The 22,960-nt window shown below is 60.7% G+C and overlaps 1 protein-coding gene across 4 annotated transcripts; it reads left to right on the top strand.

The window, feature by feature from the left end:
• The first annotated feature begins 324 nt into the window (after positions 1-324).
• On the top strand, positions 325-22,907 carry ZNF710 (zinc finger protein 710). 4 transcript variants are annotated; one of them, XM_063412887.1, is made up of 6 exons: positions 330-460; positions 2,421-2,465; positions 18,373-19,792; positions 20,326-20,517; positions 20,921-21,095; positions 21,295-22,907. In XM_063412887.1, the coding sequence occupies exons 3-6, from the start codon at positions 18,401-18,403 to the stop codon at positions 21,465-21,467; spliced, it is 1,932 nt and encodes a 643-aa protein (XP_063268957.1). In that variant the 5' UTR covers positions 330-460; positions 2,421-2,465; positions 18,373-18,400; the 3' UTR covers positions 21,468-22,907. The 4 variants fall into 4 exon arrangements, with proteins under 4 accessions (XP_063268956.1, XP_063268957.1, XP_063268958.1 ...); XM_063412886.1 differs by lacking the exon at positions 2,421-2,465 and having other exon boundaries at positions 325-460; XM_063412888.1 differs by lacking the exons at positions 330-460; positions 2,421-2,465 and adding an exon at positions 5,822-5,948.
• Positions 22,908-22,960: the final 53 nt, after the last annotated feature.

Genomic DNA, 22,960 nt, shown 5'->3' with positions numbered 1-22,960 from the left:
GGGGCAGGCGGGCAGGTCGAGAGCCGGGATGCACCGGGACCACCGGGATGCACCGGGACCACCGGGATGCACCGGGACCGCCGCTCCCCGCGCGCGCCGCCAGGGGGCGCAGCAGCCCCGCCGGGACCGGCGTCTCGCGCAGGGGCGGGGCTAGGCAATAGACCACGTCCTCTTTTAAAGGGCCAGCGACTCCGTCTGCCCGGAGGGGGCGTGCGCGTGTCCCCCGGCGGGGTCAGAGCTCACCGGCCACTGCCCGGTCCCGCTTCCCCCCAGCGCGGGCACGCACCGGCCAGGGCCCGCAACAGCGCCCTGCGCGGGGGAATGTGAGAACAGGGCGGGGCAATCCCGCGTGGCGCCGGGGGCTGGCCACGGGCCCTCGCCCGGGGGACACGGACTCGGTTCCTCGGGGCCGGCGGCACCGCCGGGCACGGCGGGGGACATCGAGAGCACGGAGAGAAGGGTCAGTGCGCGCCTCGGTGGTGTGGGAGGAACCGGGAGAGGGAACGGGAAGGGCCGTGGAGTGACCGGGAGCAGGAGACCGCGCGTCCTGATTGGCTGAGGCGGCTGCAGCCGCGGGCCTCCGCGTTCTGATTGGCTGAGGCAGCAGCCTGGTTAATCCGCGTTCTGATTGGCTGGGATGACCCGATCGTTCTGAATCTGCATGCTGATTGGCTGACGCGGAGGGGCAGCGGACTGTGACAGCCGGAGGAGCCGGGGCTGGCCCGCTCCCGCTGCCGGTCCCGCTCCCGGTGCCGGTCCCGCTCCCGGTGCCGGTCCCGCTCCCGGTGCCGGTCCCGCTCCCGGTGCCGGTCCCGCTCCCGGTGCCGGTCCCGCTCCCGGTCCGTGTCACACGGAGCACCGCACGCCGTGTCCCCGCTTCGCGTCCCACCCCGAGCCCTGCCCGGTGCGCGCTCCGTGCCCCGCGCTCTCCCGCTCCGTGCCCCGTGTGCCGCCGTGCCCAGCTCCAAGCACACCCCTGGCGGGGCACCCGCGGGAGCCCAGAGGAGCGAATCTCCTGCGCCTTTTCTCTCCCGTCACTACTGGCAAATATTTGTGCAGGCAGCGCCGTTTGCAGACCACGTGCGGGGCTTGGCCGGGCTGGGAATGGGGAGGGAGTGGCACTTTGGGGACTGGTGACACCAGCCGGGTCCGGGCTCCGAAAGGCTCTGGGCTGGGCCGGCGGGCAGCAGCAGGGACGTGGCGGGATGCTGAGCGGCCCCCAGACAGGCGTGGGGGTGTGAGCACCGGCAGTGGCAGTGGGGACAGAGCAGGGAGCTCAGTTTTCACCACGAACACAAAAAAAAAAAAAAAAAAAAAAAGCAAAACAGAAAAGCAGAAGTGAGCCCAGACAAAGGGCTGCGTGTGGAGACAAACTCTGTTGCGATTAGTCCGGCCGGCGCCACCTGCTTCCATGGAGATGAGAATCTCCCGACACACCAGTCGAATCACGGCTGCCTCCGCATGCTCCTTCTTCTATGGGGAGGAGACCCTCCTCCTCTTCCTCCTCCTCCTCTTCCTCCTCCTCCTCTTCCTCCCCCTCCTCTTCCTCCCCCTCCTCCTCGTCCTCCTCCTCACGATGGGAGCCAAAGCTTGCAGCCCGCAGATCCTTGGCTGTTGCCACCCACTCTCCTTCCCATGCCACATCTCATCCCCATCCCTCCCTTTGGGGATCAGCAGCCTCCTGCTACCCCATCCCCACAGCCACCTAGCTCAACCTCTCCCTCTACCTTCCTGGGGGAGCCAACAGCACCCCGTTTTCCCAAATCCTCCAACTTCTGGATCATCTGCTCCCCTTCCTATACCACATCCCATCTCACTCCCCTCCTCTGGCCACCTCCTGCCACCCTACCCTGCACACTGGCCTTTCTCTCCACCTCTTTGTGTCGGGGGAACAGCATCCCCCCAAACCCCTCCAATTCCTGCAACATGCCTTATTCCTCTCATCACATTTTTTGGGAGAGGGGAGTCCTTGCCGTCAATCCCTACAAGCTTTTTGGGGTGCACATGACCTTTCCCATCCCCACAGCGGAGGGGAGCGATGCCCGGCCGGATATGGGGTCTCGTGAGAAGGTCATCCCCTCCTCGGCATCATTCCGTGGGTCATAACCCCCCGAAATTAAGGGCAGAAAACGCCCCCTGTGCTGCTGGACGGGACATAATGCAGGGACAGTGTGGGCATCGGGTCCTCATCGACCACTCCCACCCCCACTCCCCCCACCTTTGACCCCCCCAAACCGGTACCGAGGGCGGCCACGGCTCCGGTGGAAGGTGCTGCTGGACCGGGGGAGGGCGGTTCGCCGTGGTCGGGCAAGTTGAGGAGGGGGAGGAAGATGAAGGGCGGGCGAGTTAGGAGGAGCTGCTTTGCATCCCTTCACGTCAGCCCTGCCTCATTCCCTCCTTCTTCCTTCCTGCGCACCCAGCGCCGGGCCCGGAGCCGCCGCCGCCGCCGCCCCGCGAAGCCGCCGGTGAGTCCTCACCGGACCCCCCGTGCCCCTAAAGCCCACCCACCCCCCGGGCTTCCAACGGGGGTACAACACCGGGGACACCGGGATGTCGCCGCCTTCCTGCCCCGCGCGACGGAGACGGGAGCGATGGCGGCGGGAGGGACCGGGAGGACGGGGGTCCCGGCTCTGTGCGGGGGCCGCCCCTCCCCAGGGACCCCCCAGAAGTTTCCCCGTGGCCGCGCGCAAACTTTCTCCGCCGGGAAAGTTGCGGGGAGGGCGGGGGGCCCTGACCTGTTGCGGGAGGGGGCGCGGCGCGGGGAGGGCCCCGCCGAGGGATGCTCGGGGCCTGGGTCCGGCCGCACCGGGGCTGCGGCCCCGCCCGCCGTGCCCCAAGTTCTGGCAGTTTCCCGGTGTTTGCCACCGGCCAGCGGGAGTGGGCCCGGGGGATCCCCCACGTTCGCAGCGGCAAAGTGCCCCGGGGAGTGGGGGGTGGGCTGGTGCCCCACCAGGCAGGTCCCGCTTCTCCTTCAGTCCCGGAACGCCTCGGGGTGTCCCGGTGTGGGTCCTCCCGGTGCTCCGTGGGGGCTCCGTGACGGCTGGGTGGCCTTTGAGTTCCGCGCCCAATCAAGCGGCCGAGGGGAGCAGTGTGAAAGCCCTCCGGAGCTCTGGACATAACAGGGTGTAATGGATAAATTAGTTGTACTTAAATAGTTACTTAGTCCAGCATTAGGATTTTTCTTGTGAGCAGCTGTGTAGGAAGAGAAGGGTGGCCAAGGGGAATAGGGCAGCCCAGAGCCTGACCTGCACCAGACTGGAGCCTGAAGCACCCCCAGGTCAAAGCCTGCAGCTCCATCAGACTCCCACATCCCACACCATGCTCCTGTGCCCCACACCAGGGTCCTGCGTGCTGTGCCACACTCCCACTCCCCACACCAGGGTCCTGCGTGCTGTGCCACACTCCCACTCCCCACACCAGGGTCCTGCGTGCCGTGCCACTCTCCCACTCCCCACACCGTGCTCCCAGGCTCGCCTGGGTCTCTCCTCTAGCCCGGGTTTGACCTGGCCCCACCGAGCTGTGGATCAAAGCTGTGGGTCCTGTGGGTGTTCAGGCTGGCCACAGGATTAAACAAAGCCATCTTGGGTTGGAGGCAGACTCCGGGCACGGCTCTTACAGGGACCCTGAGAAGCCCCTGGGAGGCACCAGGCTCAGGTTCTCTTTGGAGGTCCCAGGGTGCCCAGTCCCTGGCTGGCCGTGGGGAGCAGCAGCTGGGGCAGCACTGGAGGGCTGTGCCCGTGCCCTGCTGCCACCCGGGGTGACAATATTCTCCCTGCAGAAGCAGCTGTGGAACAGGCATGTCCCTCTCACCTGGGCCCAGCTCCTCTCCTGCAAGCAGCAGTGCCCTCTTTGTGGGTCACACTGTATCCCTCCAAAATGGGAAACAGGAGCTGAAGCTCTACTGCACCCCAGGACACGTTCCCACCCAAACCTGGGGGTGACTTGTGGAGTCAGACACGGGTCCCTGCAGCAGCGGGAGTGGAGTATCTCGGGTGGTGTGGGTCACAGCTCATCGTGTTGGCATTTTGGGCTTGGTTTAATCCCTGAGAAATTGTTTGTTTCATATGGTTTTATTGGGCCGTTTTAATTTATCAACTAGTTTGGTAATCACAGTGTGGAGAGGGATGAGCACTGGCACTGCCTGGCTTTGCTCTCCAGCTGGGAATACTGAGGAGTCTACAAAGCTCTGGGTTTGTACGGCCAGGAACGTGCCAGCATCACAACCCATGAGAGAGGCTGCCTGCACTCCTTTATTTTACAGGGTTTTTTTACAGTTATTTACAGTTATTTATATATATATATATATATAATTTATATATATTTTATTATATATAATATTTACAGTTTTTCCTGTGGAGAAGTCAGCCCCAGCTCAGCCTCTGCTCGAACCCAGTCTCTGGGCATGTCCCTGGGGTCTGCCAGGCCAGAGCCAATGGGGGGATGAGGGGTAGCCTTGTGTCAAGGGGGCTTCCTGCTGGGTTTGTTGCCTTCTCCACCCACTCCCATGTTTGGTTTCCCAAGCCCCATCACGTCCCTGGCTCATAGAGTCCACCTGTCTGGGCCCAGGTGCCAGCTCCTGGAATGCCCCAAATACCTGTTCAGGGCACATGTGCCATGGAGGTGGCACAGTGGGGCTGGAAGAACGCTGCAGGATGGCTGGGATGTGATGTGCCAGCAGTGCCCAGTCTCATCCTTTGTGCTGCCTGTGGCTGGAGTCCTCAGAATGAGTCATGAGCCCTGCTGAGCCCTTCCCAAAGGGCTTGACCTTGGGCACAGGGACCATGATCAGGTACAGGTGTTTTCCCTTTGTTCCTCTGTCCCACATCTTCTCCTCAGCCCCATGCACACCCTCCTCCTCCTTCTCCCTCATCCTGGCAAGTGGCTGTGGGTCGCAGTGGGGTTGGTGTGGGAGAAGACCTGGCACAGCCCCTGCCCAGCATGGCTTTCCCTCAATCCCAGTTTCTGCCCAAAACACAGTGCAGTGTGGCATGTCAGTCGGGAGGGAGGTGCTCCCGTGCAGGAAGGTCTGCATTTGTGTGTTTGGGGCCTGTATTTGGACACCAGGGAGGCTGCTCTGCTCACCTGGCTTCAGCTTCAAACAGGGCTCTCCCTGGTAAGGGAACAAGCGATGATGAGCTTTCTTTCCCGAACTTTAAAGGAAAGGAACAGGGTTTTGAGTTTTCCTGGCCTTTCCTTGCAGCTGTCCATCTGTCATTTGAGTGACAGTCGAGTATTTCTAATGAAAATCAACAGGAACAGAATGTCAGCACCTGTGGGCAGCTCTGCAGTGTCCCTGTGCTGTCACCTGCTGGTCCTCAGAGTGTTTGGACAATGTTCCCTGCAGTGTCACAGTTTTTAGTTAAAGGAAAAGTGACCAGTGTCTGGGTGCTCTGTTGTGCAAAGCAAAGACAAACTCACAGAAAGTTCATGTGAATCTTCTCCAGATTGGCTCCAGGGATAGCCCAGGGATAATGGGGTGCTGGGGAGCACCATGGCTGTGAGAGATGTGGTAGGACAAGGTACATCCTGTGGCCCTGGAGATTCAACAGCAGGTTGTTCCAAGCCCCATCCAACTGCACCTTGAACACTTCCAGGGATGGGACAGCCACAGCTTCTCTGGGCAGCCTGTGGCAATTCCCTGCCCTCTGTCAGACTGATGCCATTCTTCCTGGTTCCCCAGGTCCTTGTCCAAAGTCCCTCTCCAGCTCTCTTGGAGCCCCTTCAGGCACTGGAAGGAGCCCTAGGGTCTTCCTGCAGCCTCCTCCTCTGCAGACACTGACGGGCAGGGGTTGGCAGAGAGCAGTCCCAGCCAGGGCAGCGCGTCCTCGGCCGGGGTGGGAGGAGGAAGCAGCGCACAGCCGCGCTCATCGTGGAACTTCCACTGCTCGCCCGTGGGGAGCGGGTGCCGGGCAGTGCACGCCCCGAGGAGCTGCGCCTGGGGGCTGCGGGTGAGAGCAGGAATTCCCGGGGGGCTGTGCCTGGGAGCAGGAATTCCCTGGAGGCTGTGCCTGGGAGCAGGAATTCCCAGGAGGCTGTGGTGGGAGCAGGAATTCCCGGCGGCTGTGCCTGGGAGCAGGAATTCTCGGGGGGCTGTGGTGGGAGCAGGAATTCCCGGGGGGCTGTGGTGGGAGCAAGAATTCCCGGGGGGCTGTGGTGGGAGCAGGAATTCTCGGGGGGCTGTTCCCAGGGGCAGGAATTCCCGGGGGGCTGTGGTGGGAGCAGGAATTCCCGGGGGGCTGTGGTGGGAGCCAGGAGCGCTGGGGTGGGGCGGTGAGGGGCTGCTCGTGCTCTGCAGGGAGCACTCCCTCTCCACAGCTGGGACTGGCCCCGGCCATCAGAGCCACACCAGGCTGGAGCCCACGTCCTGCCCGTGCTGGGGGTGACCTGGAGAAGGAGGAGAGGGGGAAGAAAGGCAGGCAGAGCTTCCAGAGGAAGAGTGCTCACCACTGCCTCTAAATTTATCTTTCCTGTTTCTCAGCAGCAGCATTGTCTCATCTCCATTCTCTGTGGTGTCAGGCCATTCTGCCCTCACTGCCTCTCTTCTGACACCCTGTCCCTCACCACGTTATCCCGGTTTAACCAGCTCTGTCTCTCCCCTTCTTTTGCTTTCAAGTGTTAATCCTGGTGTGCTCCCTGGCTGCTTTTCCCTTCTCTCACCTCCAGTCTGTTCCCACACCCACCATCCCAGGGCCCTCCCCATGTCCTGCAGCACCAGCCCCGGGCTTGGGGATTAAACTGGAGCTGGGCAGTTGCCAGTTCCTCTGGGCTCAGGACTGGGAATCCATGACCAAGCTGGAGAAAAGAGGCAGGAGCTTTCCCTTGAGGAGCCCTTGGTCCAACCTATGATGGGCTGCTCTTGAGGGAGAACTTCTCCTTGGAATCATGGAATCGTTGTGGTTTGACAGGACCTTTGAGATCACAGGAGCCTCAGGGCAGCCTGGCCTGCTCATCCCAACCTCCCCAAGAGGTGCTGCACATGACCAGGCAGATCAGGGACATCCTGGGTGGATCGGGGATGCCCAGGACCAGCCTGGCCAGTGGCTGCTGTTGGGAAGAATTGTTTTTGTGGTTAGGATGGATGTTCCAGGGAGCTGCTTCCCTTCCCAGTCAATCCACAGGGATTGTGAGGGTGTCCTTCCTCCCCTCTGCCATCCAAAGTGTAGGCATCTTAAACTCCCAACTCAAACACCTCCCTGCTCCATGCCAGTCAATTCTTTGTTCATTTATTGAGCTGGCTGAGAGTTGCCCTCGCCAGGCACAGACTGACCTGCCCTCCTGGCTCTGCCCTTGGCTTTGCTCCAGAGCCATCAGTTTGTCCCTGCTGTGGCCATTCTGTGCTTGCTGTGCACAAAGTCACCAGCCCTAGAAGTGTTCAAACGCTGTATGGACACGGCACTTGGGGACACGCTTTAGTGGTGGCCTTGGCAGTGCTGGGGAGCGGTTGGACTCCACGATCTCAGAGGGTTTTTCAGCCCTAGTGATTCCATGATTCCAGCCCTGGCTCACGTGCCCATGGCTGAGGGGGCACCAGCTCAGATGCCCGTCAGAGAGCTCTGACCTCGGACCAGGAGTGCCCTTTGGAGAAAAATGCATTCCCCGAGGCAGAGCCATAGGCAGAGCTGGTCGAGTCCCCTCCAGAGCTCTGAGTCTCTGCTGAGCCCCTTCACATCCATCCCCCATGCCTTGGCCGCCCTGCACGCACCTGGCTGAGCTCCCCAGAGCTGGCCCTGATTTATGGGAGCTGCAGTGGCTTGCTTTGGCTTTGTAATTACCAACAGGGGACACATAGAAGGAAATTATTTCAACAGCTGAATATTGTGTGTGTTTATGGGACTTTCTGGCTGTGAGAAGGAAGGGCGAAGTACAGGGGTTGTTTAGATTGGGATGAGAACAGGGCAGGGCAAGTGGTACAGACCCCAGGGTGAGCCAAAGCTGCCAGAACCAAGGCAGAGACAGCCCAGCCTCACCGAGACCTTGGGAAATAATTATTAGGATGAGTAAATGGTGCAAATATCCCCACCCTCCCGCTCACGAGCGGGATTTGCCCACTGCACTCCCTGGATCACCCAACAAGCCCTATCCGAGCACTTTGTGCCAGGCAGGTGATCCATCCCCTGTGCCCACGGCAGCTCCCAGGGCAGGCTCATCCAGCATGGGCTCTGTTCTCAGGAGTGGGACAGCCACGAGCTGCAGGGCCCTGCTCCCAGCGAGCTCCCGGAGAGCCAGGTGGTGTCCGTGTCATCTGCCCAGCCACTGACACAGTGCCAGACCCGTCCTTTCAACTCCCCTTCAAAAGATAAATATGTGTATTTTTGTATAAAATCCTGGCCTCTGCCCAGAGTCAGGAGCACGGCAGGAGCTTGCACAGCTTGATGGCACACCAAAGCACACGTGCAATAGTCGGGAATTGCGTTTCACCCTGGCCCTGTGACCTGGCAGCAGCGTGCAGCCAGCATAGCACCCCCAGAGCAGACACCTCTGCCTTCCCCCCAGGAAAGCAGCTGAGTGCTGTGCTGTTGTGGATCTCAAAGACACTGCCCATGCCGACAGGCTGGTGCTGTGGGGGCAGCAGGCACAGCTGCCTTTGGGCCATATGGGGATATGTGTCTTCCACACCTGGCTTGGGTCGGTCCTGAGCTGGGAATTCCTGAATTGCCACCTTTGTCCAGTGTCTCGTGCTCCATGTGTCCAACCCAGCCTCCCAAACACTCGTCCCTGACCAGTGCAGAAAAGGATCCGAAACGTTTCCCACCTTGGGGATCTGAAAGTAGAAGTGGTATAGGCAGCTGTGCAGCGGGGTTTGTTCCTGTAATGGTGTGACACGTCAAAGAGCCTTGTTATTGGAAAACTGAGAGCAGGACACTCCCAGGTGGCCAGGTCCAGTGCCTGGTGTGGGTGGAAGGGGGCTCAGTGCTCCCCAGTTCCTGCCCGTGCCTCTTCCTGCCATGCAGGAAAGCTCTGATTCCATCCCCTCCACTCACCCCGGGTCTGTAGGAAATGGCCCTCGCCGTGTTTGAGGCTGGGCTGTGTGGGCTGAGTTCCGCAGCCGGTTCCTGGAGCCGGGGGTGATTCCTGAGCCGCCGAGCTGGAGGTCGGTGTCCCCCGTGCTGGTTCAGCTGTGCCTCCCTCACTGGTCCTTCCCCGCCTCTGAGGCAAACCACAGCTGCTGGTGCTGTGCTCAGGGATGTCCCGGGGGCTGTGGCAGTTTCTCCAGGGCAGAACAGCCTCAGACTCTGGAGCAGACACAGCACGGAGTGTCCCCCTGCCCTGCAGCCCCCTCCTGTCCCCAGCACAGCCCTCCCCTGCTGCCGGCACCAGCAGACACACACGTGGAAGATTATCAGGCTGAGTATTAATTATCATGCTCAAATTAGAACCCCTCAGCTATGATTAACTTATTCCCCAGCCCTGCAGGGCTGCACCCCCGTGCCTCCTGGCCAGGGTGAGCAGTGGGGAGCTGTGCTGGGCCGTGCTGAGGTCCCTGTGTGCCTCGGGGCAGAGTGAGGGGTGCAGGGCTCAGGGGGTGCTGCCCCGTGTCCAGCACGATCCCAGGTGGCCTGGGCTATTCACCTTCCTCACCTCTCCTTCAGCCCTGCTTGGACATCGCTGGTGCCACCAGTGGATCTGGGCTGGCCCTGTGTTCATTTCTCTGTCCTGGCAGTCCAGCACAGGACAGAGCCTGGAGAGACAGGGACAGGCAGGCCCATCCTGCAGAATGGATGGGCTCCACACATGGGAATATCAAAACTGAACTAAAATGGTTCCCAAGCACAAGGGCAGCAATGCTCTTGAAAGTAACACCCTTAAGTGAGACCCTTCCCACTGTGGGGATCTTCCCTTGCACCTGAGCAGCTCTGTCACATCCCACCAGGCAGTCTGTTCCCTTTGGGGTGACAGACCTCTCCCATTTGTACCGTTTGGGGTTGGTTTTTCTCTTTTACAGCCAGCTGGGTCACACACACCAGGATTCCTGAACTCCTCCTGCCTGTGTGTTGTCTCCTCAGACCATATTTATGGCTCTGCCCCAAAGTCCCAGCAGTTTATGATTAACCCCGGGCTGGGGATGCTAAGCAGGATCTGTATCCAGCGGGAATGATGCCACATGGGCTCAGGACATTCCTCTCACCCTCAGCCCCGGGCTGCTGTGGGATCAGATGGGATCACACTTGGGTCTCTACAGGACACCAGGATGCCTGTTGCCTCTGTCCCAGAGGACCTGCTGTCCTGGTGGGCTCCATCTCCAGTGTTTTCCTCCCTCTTTGTCCCCTTTGTCACTTCCCTTTGTCCCACATCCCAGCACTGCTCTCCCCCTGCACCTTGGTTTATTTTGGGCTGTTTGGGCACTTTGGTCCACGTCCACACACGAGGGTCTGTGAACCCCCACCACTGCTGAAGATGCTGAATGACCCGGGGCAGTGCTGGGGCTCACAGACCCGGGTAAAAGCCCTGGTGGGTCTTTCCAGGCAAGGGTGGGTGCTGGCGGGTTTGGGACTTGCAGGGCAGAACGGGCTGCACCCACCCTTTGCCCCCTGTTCCCTGCAGGACCTCGCACAGCATCAGGCCCCTGGGTTTGCCTCTGCCACAACCATCCCTGGTGTTTCCCTGCAAGGTTTGGGGGTTGACCTGGATTCACACTTGTTCTACAGATTTGTGTGCTTGGGGTGTTTGCTCCCTCATTTTCCGGGGGACAGTGAGCTGGTGCAGGTGGTCTGGCCCAGCACTGCTGAGTCCCGTTTCCCTTCTGTCCCTGTCTGCCTGTGTGAGTGCTGGGAACGGTTTGTCAGCGCCTCGGCGCCTTTCAGGGGCTTCGCAAAGAGCAGATTTATTTTCTGCTATGCTGAGAATTAGCTCCCCTTTCTTCCTCTTCCCTCTGCCCCCGCTGGAAAGAGAGAGAATGCAGGGAAGAAGAAAGGATTTCCATCACGGCGGTGATTGGCACAGCCCTGAATGAGAGGTCATTCCAGCCGGCTCTTTCTTTTCAGGGCCCTTTTTTCCTGCTCCCTGTATTCAGGCTGGCAGCATTCTTTCTTTTCAAAGCTCTTCTGTCTGTCTCTCTCTTCCCCCTCCTTTATTTTTCATCCCTTTTCTTTACTTTTGCTGTCTTTTCATTCTGTTTTTCTCCACCCCCTTGGGGCTCCATTTTTTTCTTTCCCTTTTCCTCTATTCAGTTCCTTTTTTTCTTCTTGCATCTCTTTTGAATAGCTCGGCTATTTTCGGAGAGGAAAGGGACTGTGCCGGGGAGAAGCCGTTACAGCAAGGAGGAACTTGAAAGTCTTTTCTTTCCCTGTTTATTTCATTTTAAAGCAAAAATTGTTTTCCAAGGCAGAGCGAGGGTTCTGTGCACAGCCTTTGAAGCCAGGCTGGGACAGCAGCAGGGCTGAGGGCTCTCCCTGCTCCTGGCAGTGCCGCATTTACTGCTGGTCCCAAAGCCCTGGCAAGCCCCTGGAGCACCACGTGGGTGCTGCCCGAGGGGGTCCAGCAGCACAGCCCCTCTCCCTCAGCTCACCCCACACCAGGTACCTGACTGAAGGCTCTTGCTGCCTCTGGACTCAGGAGCAGCAGCATTTTTAGGGGTGACCACGAGCTCTGAAGGCAGATCCTGGACGTCTCCCCTGCAGCAGATACCTGCATGCACGGGGATGGGGATGGAGGGGAATGGGGGCCCACACGGGAGCCCGTGGGGACACGTGGGGTGTGGCAGGACAGAGCAGGTCAGTGCAGGGGTGCATTGGTCCTGGTCAGTCACTGCACTCAGATCAGAGGGACACAACGTGCCAGGGTCCTTCCTTCCCCAGACAGTGGCAGGAAGGGTCTCACACACATCCAGAGGCCACGGTGATGCTGATGGCTCTGAGGGAGCCCCTCACTCAGCAGATGAGGCTGGGCCCAGCGTCACTGCTCCAGGTGCCACCAGGCTCAGCCCGCTGTCACCGCTCCCCTGGTGCCCTGGTGCCCTGCTGCCATGCTCCGGGAGGGGCTGGGAGGGCACAAGGGCTGGAAGATCAGGCCTGAAGCGTGATCAGTTTAATCTGCCAAGGAGGAGATGTTGAGTCCTGTGGCACAGCAGCAGGAGCTCCTTGGCAAGGCAGGTGGGGCCGAGAGGAATCCCCTTCCCAAAATGCTCCTGGGCATGAACCATTGGTGGCTTTGGTGCAGCTTCAGTGGGGCTTTGGTGCAGTTTTGGTGAGGTTTTGGTGCAGTTTTGGTGCACCTTTGACTGCTCACAGAGCCCCTGGCTAGAGCAGAATGCTGGCTCCAGCATTTGCTGTGCCTCAGCCCATACAAAGCTCCCTTAGGACACCTCCTCAAGCAGGGACAGTGCCGGTGGCCACGGGCCTGCTCCTGGCTGTGCCACAACACAGGAGTCCTGTGGAGGGGACCTCAAGCCAGAGCCAGGCCCCCTGCTCCTTCCACTGCCCCAGAGCCCGGAGCAGCCTCTCTTCCTCCCATCTTTCCTTCAGCCCCATGCCCAAATGGATGCAATCAGGACTCTGACTTTCAGGAAACACCTTTTTCCACATGAATTTTAGTCTCCCCTTGTTTTGCTATAACACAGAATTTGAGGGTGATCCATGGCACAGGAGCTGCTGACTCCTATGCTGGCTGTGTTAGGATCATGGAATCCCGGATTTGGAGGGACCCCAGGGATCACCTGGTCCAATCTTTTCTGGGGAAAGTCCAGACGGGACAGAAGGGCTGGAGGTCAGGGCTGTCAGGTGCTGGAGAAGGGCTGGCAGGGCATTGTCACCCCCTTGTCCTCGGCCAGGAGGCACCCGGGGCGTGGGCAGGGGTCCCGTGGCAGGCGTGTGGGCTGCAGGAGGGCGGGAGCGGCGCCAGGGCCCAGTGCTTAATTAAACAGATCATTTCTTTAAAGTGAGATTCAAATAATTGTAACCCTGAGATAGAGAAGGCATTGGAGGAGATGAAAAGGGAGAGAGAGAGAAAGGAAGCAAAGGACAGAGGTTCAGAATGGAGAGGGAGATTAGGAGAGAGATGAAAGAGAGAGGAGAAAGATAAGAGGGAGAGAGGGGACAGATCTCGGCGCGAGATGGGCGTTGCCAGGGAAACGGGAAGAATGAGGGAGCAACTGGAGGGATGGAGGAGCAGAGGATACTGGGGGTGGGGAGCGAGGGATGGGGGAACAGAGGGGTGGAGGCTGGCAGGACGGAGGGGCGGATGGGGAGCTGAGGGGATGAGGAACAGAGGGATGGAGGAACGGAGGGATGAAGGGATGAAGGAACAGAGGGATGAAGGGATGGAGGGATGAAGGAACAGAGAGATGAAGGGATGGAGGGTTGGAGGATGAAGGCTGGAGGGATGGAGGAGCAGAGGGATAGAGCCTCAGTGTCAGGAGGAGGAAAATGGGGATTTCCAGCAGAACAGGAAGTAGGAGTGGAGTGTCACAGCTCAGCACAGCTGCCTGTGTGCTGGGAAGAGCTTTTGGGATGGCAGCTCTGTCCCTCTGCAGTGAGCAGCCACAGCACCTGTCCCTCTCACCCCAGTTCCCAGTGGTGGATCCCATATCCCTGGCAGATAATGGAGGAACCAGGTAGCTCTGTGCTCATCACACTTTTGTTCTGCAGCACTGGTAACCTCTGGTTATTTGAAAGCCATTCCCTTTTCCCTCCCAGTCAGAGTTTGCCAATAACCTTACATTTTCAAAGGGGTAAATATTTACCTCTGATTGATGGACACAGAAATCAGAGTGAGAATATCCCAGTCCCCTGGAATATTTTCAGAGGAAATACCCATGAAGAGGCTGGGGAGAGTTTGGCACACTCTGATAACACCCGCTCCTCCATAAGCCCTTGTCTCTCCCAGGACCTCACTTTCCCCAACTTGGTTTTCCACCTGCTCTTATTGAAAACATTGTCAACATCCCTCGGCAAATCCTAGGTTGTTTTTTTTTGTTTTGTGAAGCCAAAGCCTCCACGGACTACTCTTCCTGTACCCAGAAGCACTTCAGTGACACCCATGATGTCACTTCTGTCACTGGCTGGAGATTGCAGGGAGCTCTCTGATCCACTGACAGTGGAGGTTTCTTTTTTTTGGAGAAGTTTTCCTTAAAACAAAAGTTTCCTTTAAAAATGTAGTTTGACAGTACCTGGTGTGGAGACACCAACTGAATTTAAGCAGTTATTTGTTTCCTGTGGCAGCAGCACCTGGCCCCCAGGGCCACAGTTTCTCTGTACCAGGGTCACTTCTGGGGTAAGAAGTGCCAGTTTCGTTCTGCCACTGTGTGAGGAGCCACTCTGTGGGTCAGCCCCTGGCACACACCACCAACACAGAGCCAGGGCCAGGCAGTGCTACTGAGGTAACCCCCAAATCCTTGGGCTGGTGCAGGACAGACATGCTGGGTCAGGTTTAAGAATAATTTTAGTTGTGATTTTCAGGAAAACAACATTTTTCTGTTTGGAATTGTGGGGGGGTTGAGCAGCTTTGTGTGAAATCTTCAGGCAAGATGAAAGCCTGTTTTCCCCTTTATTAAATTTAAATGAAGGCTGCTTTTGAGAAAGAAAGGAAAATGAAATCAAAGGTTTTCTCACAAATATCAGATCCATTATCAGCCATTTTCTGGTAAAAAGTCTTGAACAGTTTTCCTACCTCCTTCCCCAGTGAGAACCCCCCAGCCCAGGGTCTCTCTTTGTCCTGGGCTCGATTCTGTGCCTTGGGAGCTTTTTCCCCAAGGTCTGCACCACCACATCTGTCCCCAGGGAGCCTCCCAGGACCCTGCAGAGGGGTCCCACAGAGAGCCCTGACACGGGGATCCTGCGACGGGGGTCCCACAATGTGGGTCCTGCAGAGGGGACAGCCAGGAGCAAGTGCTGAATGTCCTCTCCCGTGGCACCAGGCTTGTCAGGCAGCCTGGGAACCTGTGCAGGTGTCTTACCCTGCTGCCCCTGCTCAGGTGGCTGCACTTACCCCAATGAGCTGAGCTAAGAGCAGGGGCAGCAGGGTGGGCTCCTGCATTCCTGCCAGGGTCACTGCTCCTTGGGAGAGCGGAGATGTAAATCAATCCCCCAAACCGTTTGGATTTTGGGTACCTGCGTCTCCCTTCCCTGCAGGAATGGTTGGGTGGGAGTTGGCTAATGCTGCTGCCCCTGGGCTGGTGAGGGGAGCTGGGAATGGAGCCGGGTGGGGCCAGGGTCCCTCCCAGAGCTGCTCCTGGGGGGCTGTGGGTGGCTCTGAGGGTGTGGGTACTGCTTTAGCTCAGCCCCTTTTGGGGTGTTACAGGCAAACCTGTGGGTGCAAAGGTGAGGCTTCTGTGGATGAGGTGGAATGTTTCCATGCTGCCCAACTGAGGGTTTCCAGGCTCCTGTCTCTAGAGTGGTGGGGCTGGCTGAGGGGCCGGGTGCGGTGGCACAAGGGCTGGGCACGTGGGTGAAACTGAGGGGGTAAAACAGCAAAGGGAAGGGAAACGTGTTATCCTGGTGGCTGGAAAATCTGGAATCCAGCAAGGAATGTGCTGGGAGTGGAGAACCTGTTGTGCAGATGCTGCTACCAGAGGGACCTAGAGAGAAGTGGGTATTTGGGCGGCTAATCATGGGGCAAGAGAGGAAAATAGAAGTAAAATAACACAAAGAAGTGAAAGCCATGAAAAAAACCTACTTTAAGTGACCAGGTGGTGAGTGAGGAGCTGGTGGAGGCTCTGAGGGGGGCAGCCAGGGCAAAGGAGGGCAGGGTCTGCAGGATGCACCAGGGCAGAGCCTGGATCTTCCAGATGTGTTGGGAAAGATGGGAGGAGAGATTGCACCAAAACCAAACTTTGGAGTGGGAGGAGAAATTATGAAAGAACCCCAAATTTCACAACCCAAAGTATCAGGGACAGCAGCCACCAGTGCTGGCCCCAGGTGCATCTGTCCTGCGGTGTTGGAGAGGGGGAGGTGGGGGAGCGGGCTGCGAGCCCGGACATGCCACTGGCAGAGGGGACAGTGCCAAGTGTGTCTGTGTGACCCCACGTGGGAGAAGGATGGGCAGGTGAGGGTCTGCATCGGGAAATGAGCCCGAGGGACCCGAGCCTGGCCCAAAGGGCTGGACTTGAAAACTGAAGGTTATTAAGGCCTGGAGGAGGGTTTGGTTCCCAGGAGCAGCACTGCAGAGGGACCCTGAGCGTGGTGGGTGCCAGCCCGTGGGTGCAGCCACAGGTCGGAGGTCCGTGCCAGGCAGGAGGAGCTGGAGGCGCTGCGAGTGTCGGCGCTGGTTCGGGAGACTCTGCCGTGCTCGGGGCTCTGCGTGCCCCGGCGCTGGCAGCGGCGCTGGCAGGACCTGGCCCTGTCCCCGCGGTGCTCCCGGGCCTGTCCGGGTGCCGGGGCCCGGCGGGCAGCGGCTCCCCCGGAGGCTGGCGGCGCTCTGCTTTCCGCGCTGCCGGGAGTTTCCCTGGGAGCTGAAATGCACGGCCCCACCTCGCTTGCCAGTGTGTTGGGAAATGGTGTTTCCAGCTGCCTTGGCAAGGCCCGAGGGTGAACAGGGAAGTGAGAGCGGGAAGTGAAGCCGCCTGTGCCCTGTTCCCGCTTCCCTGTGCGCTGTTGGTGCAGCTGCAGCTCCGGAGCGCCTCGGCCGCAATCTCCTGCGTCGTGTCCCGGGGCTCGTGTGTCCGATGGAAACAAGTGCAGAGAGGTTTGTGCAGCGCAAGGCTTTGGCTTTCCCGCCGAGGAGGGGAGCTCATCCCCTTTCCCAGTGCCCAGAGTGGGAATCCACATCTGCTTTCCCCTAAAAGCCTCTGTTTTGGGGTGGTTGTTAGACCCCCCGGTGCTGGCCCGGGGTTGTGGCCGCTGCCTTGTCTCGTGGTGCGTGTTTTGGGGGGCAGCGCCAGCACCGTGCGGGGCCCGCTGACCCCTCTGCCGTGCTGGGGCCGTGGGGAGAGCAGCAGGGGCTCCTGTCCCGCGTCCCTTCCCCTCTGCCTGCAGTGGGCAGCTCAGGGGCCCCGGGAGCCCCACGGGAAGGGGGTCCCAGCCGGCGGGGTGGGGCCGGGGCTGTTCAGGGCACGCCGGCAGCCGCCTCCCTGACTGATCCCTCTTCTTCCTCCCAACCCTCCTCCTCTTCCCGCCGCCGCCCTCCCCCACTCCCTGCTTTGTTTCGCTGCCTCCGCACTAGTCCTCACCTCATCCCCTTCCTTCTCCTCCTTCTCCCACCCCCATCCTCTTCCTCGCCATCTCCTCCCTGCAGCCGCCCCTCCCTTGCATTCTGTCCCTGCCGCCCCCGATCCCTGCCCGCTGGCTCTCCGGGGTGCCCGGGCAGAGGGGGGCACTTGCCTGAGACCCTCGCCCTGGCAGCTCCAGCCTGGGCAGGGTCCCCTCACCCTGGGCCAAGAGTCACCAGTGCTGTGGCCAGTGCCAGCCCCGTGGTGGCCCAGCAGATGGGAGGGAACTGAGGAGGGACCCGGTGCCCCAGATGTCTGCGGGGGGGCCAAGCCCCTGTGGTTGGTGTTGCTCCCTTTCCCTGTCTTCTCTCACACTGGCTCTTGACCTTCCCCATCATCCCATCCTCCTCCCCACCCCATGCCTTGCGCTGTGGCTGGTTTGGGTGCACAGGGCACTGGCATGAGGGAACACTTTTGGGGTCGGCAGGAGCAGGCAGCTGCCTGCAGCACAGAGGCCAGTGTCCCCAGCCATGCTCAGTGTCCCTGTAGCCGGCCTGGCTGCAGGGATGATGCCCAGGCACGGTGAGGTTTCCCTTCTCCAAAGTGGAGGTTCAGCCCACAATCTCCTTGTGCCGGGCAGGTTCTCCTAGGACTGTGAGAGGATCTGGCTCAGAATTTATCCCTATTTTACCTCCCCCGCAGGATTCCTTTGTTGTAGCTGCAGGAATAATTGTATTTAGGAGAGCACTCCTCCAGCAGGAGGAAGCGGCAGCTCCCAGGCGCTGCCTGCCTGTCCCCACTGCAGGGGGGAGGATGCCGTGGTGGTGCTGGGACCCCCAGCCTCTGCCTGTGCCTGGGCCCAATGCTGGGCAGGCTGTGTCCTGGTGGCCCTGGGCCCCGTCCCTCTTGCTCCCTGTGCCGTTGCTGCTCCTGCCAGAGCTCAGAGCCACACTCAGCTGAGACCAGTTTCCAAACTGTGCAGGCACTTGTTCCCTGGAGTCACTCCTAGGAGCTTGAGGGCATGCAAGCAGCCAAACCCCAGCCTCAGGAACTAATGGCCCATCCAGAGAGGCTGACAGTGGGCATGGATCCAAGCTTCCTTCCTCCCCCCAGCTCTACAGTGGAAACCCGTGGGGCCACTGTGTCTCCACATCCTGGGGCGTGTGGTGCTGGGGACCCAGGCTGGCATCACCCGTGTCAGTCTGGGGCTCACTGAGAAGGGAGTGACAGCTGAGTGAGCCCCTGGCAGTGTGGGTGTGCTGGGGGCTCAGGGCCGTGTCTCTCCCTCCCAGCCATGACGGTGTAGGCCGGCGGCGAGAGATGGATCGGTTCAGTGAGTGCGGGACGCAGACGGACGCCGTGGTGGTGCTGTCCCTGGCGCAGGCCGCCGTCCTGGGCCTGGTGTCCGACAATGAGCTGCTCGGGGCCACCGTCACCCCTGCCGGCTTCTTCCCGGGGCTGGCCGGGGAGCAGCAGGACAGTGCCGCCATGGAGCCCGGGGAGCCCGACGGTGAGGAGCAGGCGCCTGGGGACGGGCAGGACGAGGACACCCTGGAGGCAGACTCCTCCCTGGAGAAGCATGCCCGGAGGAGGAAAAGGCCACCTGTGAGGCTGATGCCCAAGGTCAAGAGCGAGAAGGCAGAGGTGGAGGCCGAGCCACTGTACGACGTGTCTGTCCCCGGGGACAAGGAGGGCGAGGGGCCGTGCGGCCACGCGCCCCAGCCGCCGGAGCCCAGCCAGGAGCCGGCGGTGCAGAGCGGTGCCGTGAAGATGATCGAGCTGGGCACCTTCAGCAGGAAGCCCCGGCGCCTGCGGCATCTGCGCCGGCACCGGGAACCGGAGGGCACCGAGCGCCGGCGCAGGGGCGGGGACCCGGCCAGCGGCACCGTGGGCGCCCCACACACCGTGGGCGCCTTCGAGGCGGCTGCCCCGTCCCCTGGTGAGGCGGAGGCCCCTGCGCCGCCATCCCCCGAGCAGGTGAAGAGCGAGCAGGGCTGTGGCTGGCAGGAGCCGGGGGAGCTGGAGGCGGCCGGCGGCACCAGCGAGCACAGCAGGAAGGCGCAGCTGGACCGGCTGGACATCAACGTGCAGATCGACGACTCGTACCTGGTGGAGGCGGGGGACCGCCAGAAGCGCTGGCAGTGCCGCATGTGCGAGAAGTCCTACACCTCCAAGTACAACCTGGTGACCCACATCCTGGGCCACAACGGCATCAAGCCCCACTCCTGCCCACACTGCAACAAGCTGTTCAAGCAGCCCAGCCACCTGCAGACCCACCTGCTGACCCACCAGGGCACACGGCCCCACAAGTGCGGGGTGTGCAGCAAAGCCTTCACTCAGACCAGCCACCTGAAGCGGCACATGCTGCTGCACACCGACATCAAGCCCTACAGCTGCCGCTTCTGCGGCCGCGGCTTCGCCTACCCCAGCGAGCTGAAGGCGCACGAGGTGAAGCACGAGAGCGGGCGCTGCCACGTCTGCGTGGAGTGCGGGCTGGACTTCTCCACGCTCACCCAGCTGAAGCGGCACCTGGCCACGCACCAGGGCCCCACGCTCTACCAGTGCCTGGAGTGCAGCAAGTCCTTCCACTACCGCAGCCAGCTGCAGAACCACATGCTGAAACACCAGAACGTCCGGCCCTTTGTCTGCACCGAGTGTGGGATGGAGTTCAGCCAGATCCACCACCTCAAGCAGCACTCGCTCACGCACAAGGTAGGGGCTCAAGGTCCTCTGGGGTGCTGCCCTCATCATACCCAGAGGAGATGTGCCAGCTCTGGATGTGGGTGCTGGTGGAGAGGAGTGTCCTGGTGCCCCCAGTCTGGGAGGAGGTGGGTGGTGCAGGTGGGCAGTAGCACCTGTGCCTGGCATTACGTGGGGTCACTGACATGCACTGAGGGGGTCCCCAGGACCCAGCCCCTGCCCTTCTGGGGGTTCCCTTCCTCAGGGAGAGAGTTTTAGACCTGCTGCTGGGTAACCTGGGGGGTCCTGGCCAGGAGCTGTCACAGCCCCTCTGGGCAGGCTGTATGTGGGTGTTTGCCCTTTTCCAGGGCCTCTTTAATGGGGAGCAATTGGGCTGAGCCCCAGAGCAGAGCTGGCACTCAGATGCACCCCATGCTGTGCTCAGCACAAGGAGCCCATCCCTTGCCCATAGGGCCCCTTCTCCACTCTTGGCACCACTGGTGTGTGCCCAGTGCCTGGGGGTCTGCCCAAGCTGCCCCCGGCCCACAGCTGTCCCACCCTGGCAGGGCGTGAAGGAGTTCAAGTGCGAGGTGTGCGGGCGGGAGTTCACGCTCCAGGCCAACATGAAGCGGCACATGCTGATCCACACCAGTGTCCGGCCCTACCAGTGCCACATCTGCTTCAAGACCTTCGTGCAGAAGCAGACGCTCAAGACCCACATGATCGTGCACTCGCCGGTGAAGCCGTTCAAGTGCAAGGTACCGGTGGGGCTGGGGGGCTGATGGAGCTGGCGCTGGGGGAGCACAGGTCCTGCATGCTGTGCCCCTGGAATCTGGCCAAGCTGAGGGCTTGGGCACAGAGGCAGCTTTGTGATGCCTCCCCTGCTCGCTTGGGCATGGAGTATCTGCTCCAAGGTGTGATGGCAGCATTGCTGCTGCTGAAATGACGACCAGTGCCTCTGGAGCTCCCAGCAGCATCAACACTGCGTCCCCAAGCCCTCCACACAGAGCGGGAGGAGGGAGGGAGCCCCATTATTCTTGGCAGGAGCCAAGAGGGCCCACGAGGTTACTCTTGGTGGGGGACCCTGGGACCCTGGGGCCAGGTCTGTGCTGCAGAGCCGTTGCCAGCTCTGGGGCTGACTGTGGGCACGGTTCCCCCCAGGTCTGCGGGAAGTCCTTCAACCGCATGTACAACCTGCTGGGGCACATGCACCTGCACGCCGGCAGCAAGCCCTTCAAGTGTCCCTACTGCTCCAGCAAGTTCAACCTGAAGGGCAACCTCAGCCGGCACATGAAGGTCAAGCACGGGGTGATGGACATCAGCCTGGACAGCCAAGGTGGGTCCCGTGGCACTGGGAGCTGGGCTGTGCCGTGGTGCCTGCGGCAGGTTCTGTCTCCTCACCCCCACCAGGGGCCCAGATTGAGCCGGGCTGTGGCTCCTGGGGAGTCCTGGGCTCCAAACCCAGGGAGGGGGGAGCTGCTGGCCCCAGCCCTCCCCACAGGTCCCTCACTGCGTGTCCCTGTGCTGACTCCTAGATGCCATGATGGAGCTGGCTGGGGCTGATCACACCGAGCTGGACAGCCAGCAGGAGATGGACGACTTCGAGGAGGAGAACTCTTACGGCTACGGGGCTGTGGCCAACCCCCCGGATGAGCACACACTGGCCGAGCAGGCCATGAAGGAGATGGCCTACTACAACATGTTGTAGCCAAGGCTGGTGGGGCTGTGGGGGCTTGGTGGGGTTAAGAGGGGCTGCAGCACCCAGGCAGGCCCCCCAGAGCTGGAGGGATGGCGTCCACTGGGCTTGGGGAACACAGGGATGTCCAGAAGACTTTGCTGGACCTGTCTTGGCTCTGCTGCTGGCCCCCTGCCCCTGCCTGCACCCTGCACTTGGTGACTTGAAGCTGCAGACAGGGCAGGCATGACCCAGTAGATCACTGAGTAAGGATGAAGGGGGCTGCTGTAGAGCAAGATGATGAGCATCACTAATTATTCTACCTCCTGGGTCCCCCCCCTGCTGCACAGGGTTCCCTCTGATGGGCAGAAGCCCCTGCCCACACGAGCAGGTGGGTTTGCATTTCCCACTCACCCCGGGGCTCCCTGTGTCAGGCCCTGGGACACAGAATAGAGTATTTTCATAGAAGCTCAGGGCACAGTCCGTGCCCACAGCTCCAGGGCTGGAGCTGCAGCCAGCGGTGGATCCGGGGGAGGCAAACCCAGCCCAGCCCCAGCAAATGATGGTATTTTGAAAGTAATTTATTTTTTTCAGATGTGCCGCGTGGTTGGATTTATCTTTTCACCGAGTTCAGTTCCCTTCAACCAATGTGCTTTGTAAACCCGTGTAAGCTGTGTGGTCTGTGTGGGGAGAGGGGGTTGTGAGGGGCTGAGGACCAGGGTGGGGTTCTGGGCAGAGCCCCCCACTAAGGAACTGGCACCTCCTCCTTGCCCCCCAGCTGCTCTGGGGCTGGAGGAAAAGGCTCTCACTGGGGCAGCCTGAGGTGAGGGTTTGCCTCCTCCCTGCCCAGGGATTTGGCAGGGAAGCAGCTGGGGCAGTGCTGGGTCTGGGACCACTCTTCGGCCTCTTCACTCTCTGCTGAGGGGCAGAGGACTCGCAGGACACACTGCACTGCCCCCCAAGTGTACCCAGAGCTGGGTCGGGTCCTGGCAGGCATCAGGACCTGGGGACCAGCCAGGGCACAGGGCCTGGGACACCCGTGCTGACCCCACACACACCCTGCGCCCTGTGTCAGTGGCTGTGTTCCCTGAGGCAGGGCACCATCTGCCCCATCCCCAAAAGCCCTGGGGTGGTTCTGGGTGTGGCACCACTCGGTGCCCCACAAGGCAGTGCCTACTACCCCTGCCACCCACTGTTTCCCCCCACTATCAGCCAGCCTTGGGGCAGGACGGAGATGGCCACAGCCTTGGCCAGCCCTGACCCTGCCTCAGCAGGGCAGGGCTGTTGAATCCCCATATGCTACCTTCAGGCCAATGCCAGAATCTGGAGTGCACTGCTCCCCCGGGCTGGCAAGGCTGAGCTGAGGGGTCTGGCTGCCCCCTGTGCCCATGCTGTGAGGCTGTGCCAGATGATGTGCCATGGCTGGGGAGATATTTAATGGCACCACACGGTTATGGGGTACATGAATCAGGGCAGGACACACACCCCCACACACCCACACCCCCCCCCCACCCCTACACTCCCTT

The sequence above is a fragment of the Prinia subflava genome, chromosome 15 (assembly GCF_021018805.1).
Source record: "Prinia subflava isolate CZ2003 ecotype Zambia chromosome 15, Cam_Psub_1.2, whole genome shotgun sequence".
Classification (NCBI taxonomy): domain Eukaryota; kingdom Metazoa; phylum Chordata; class Aves; order Passeriformes; family Cisticolidae; genus Prinia; species Prinia subflava.
The sequence above is the reverse complement of the archived record's forward strand: the minus strand, read 5'-3'. Positions and strand labels throughout refer to the sequence as shown.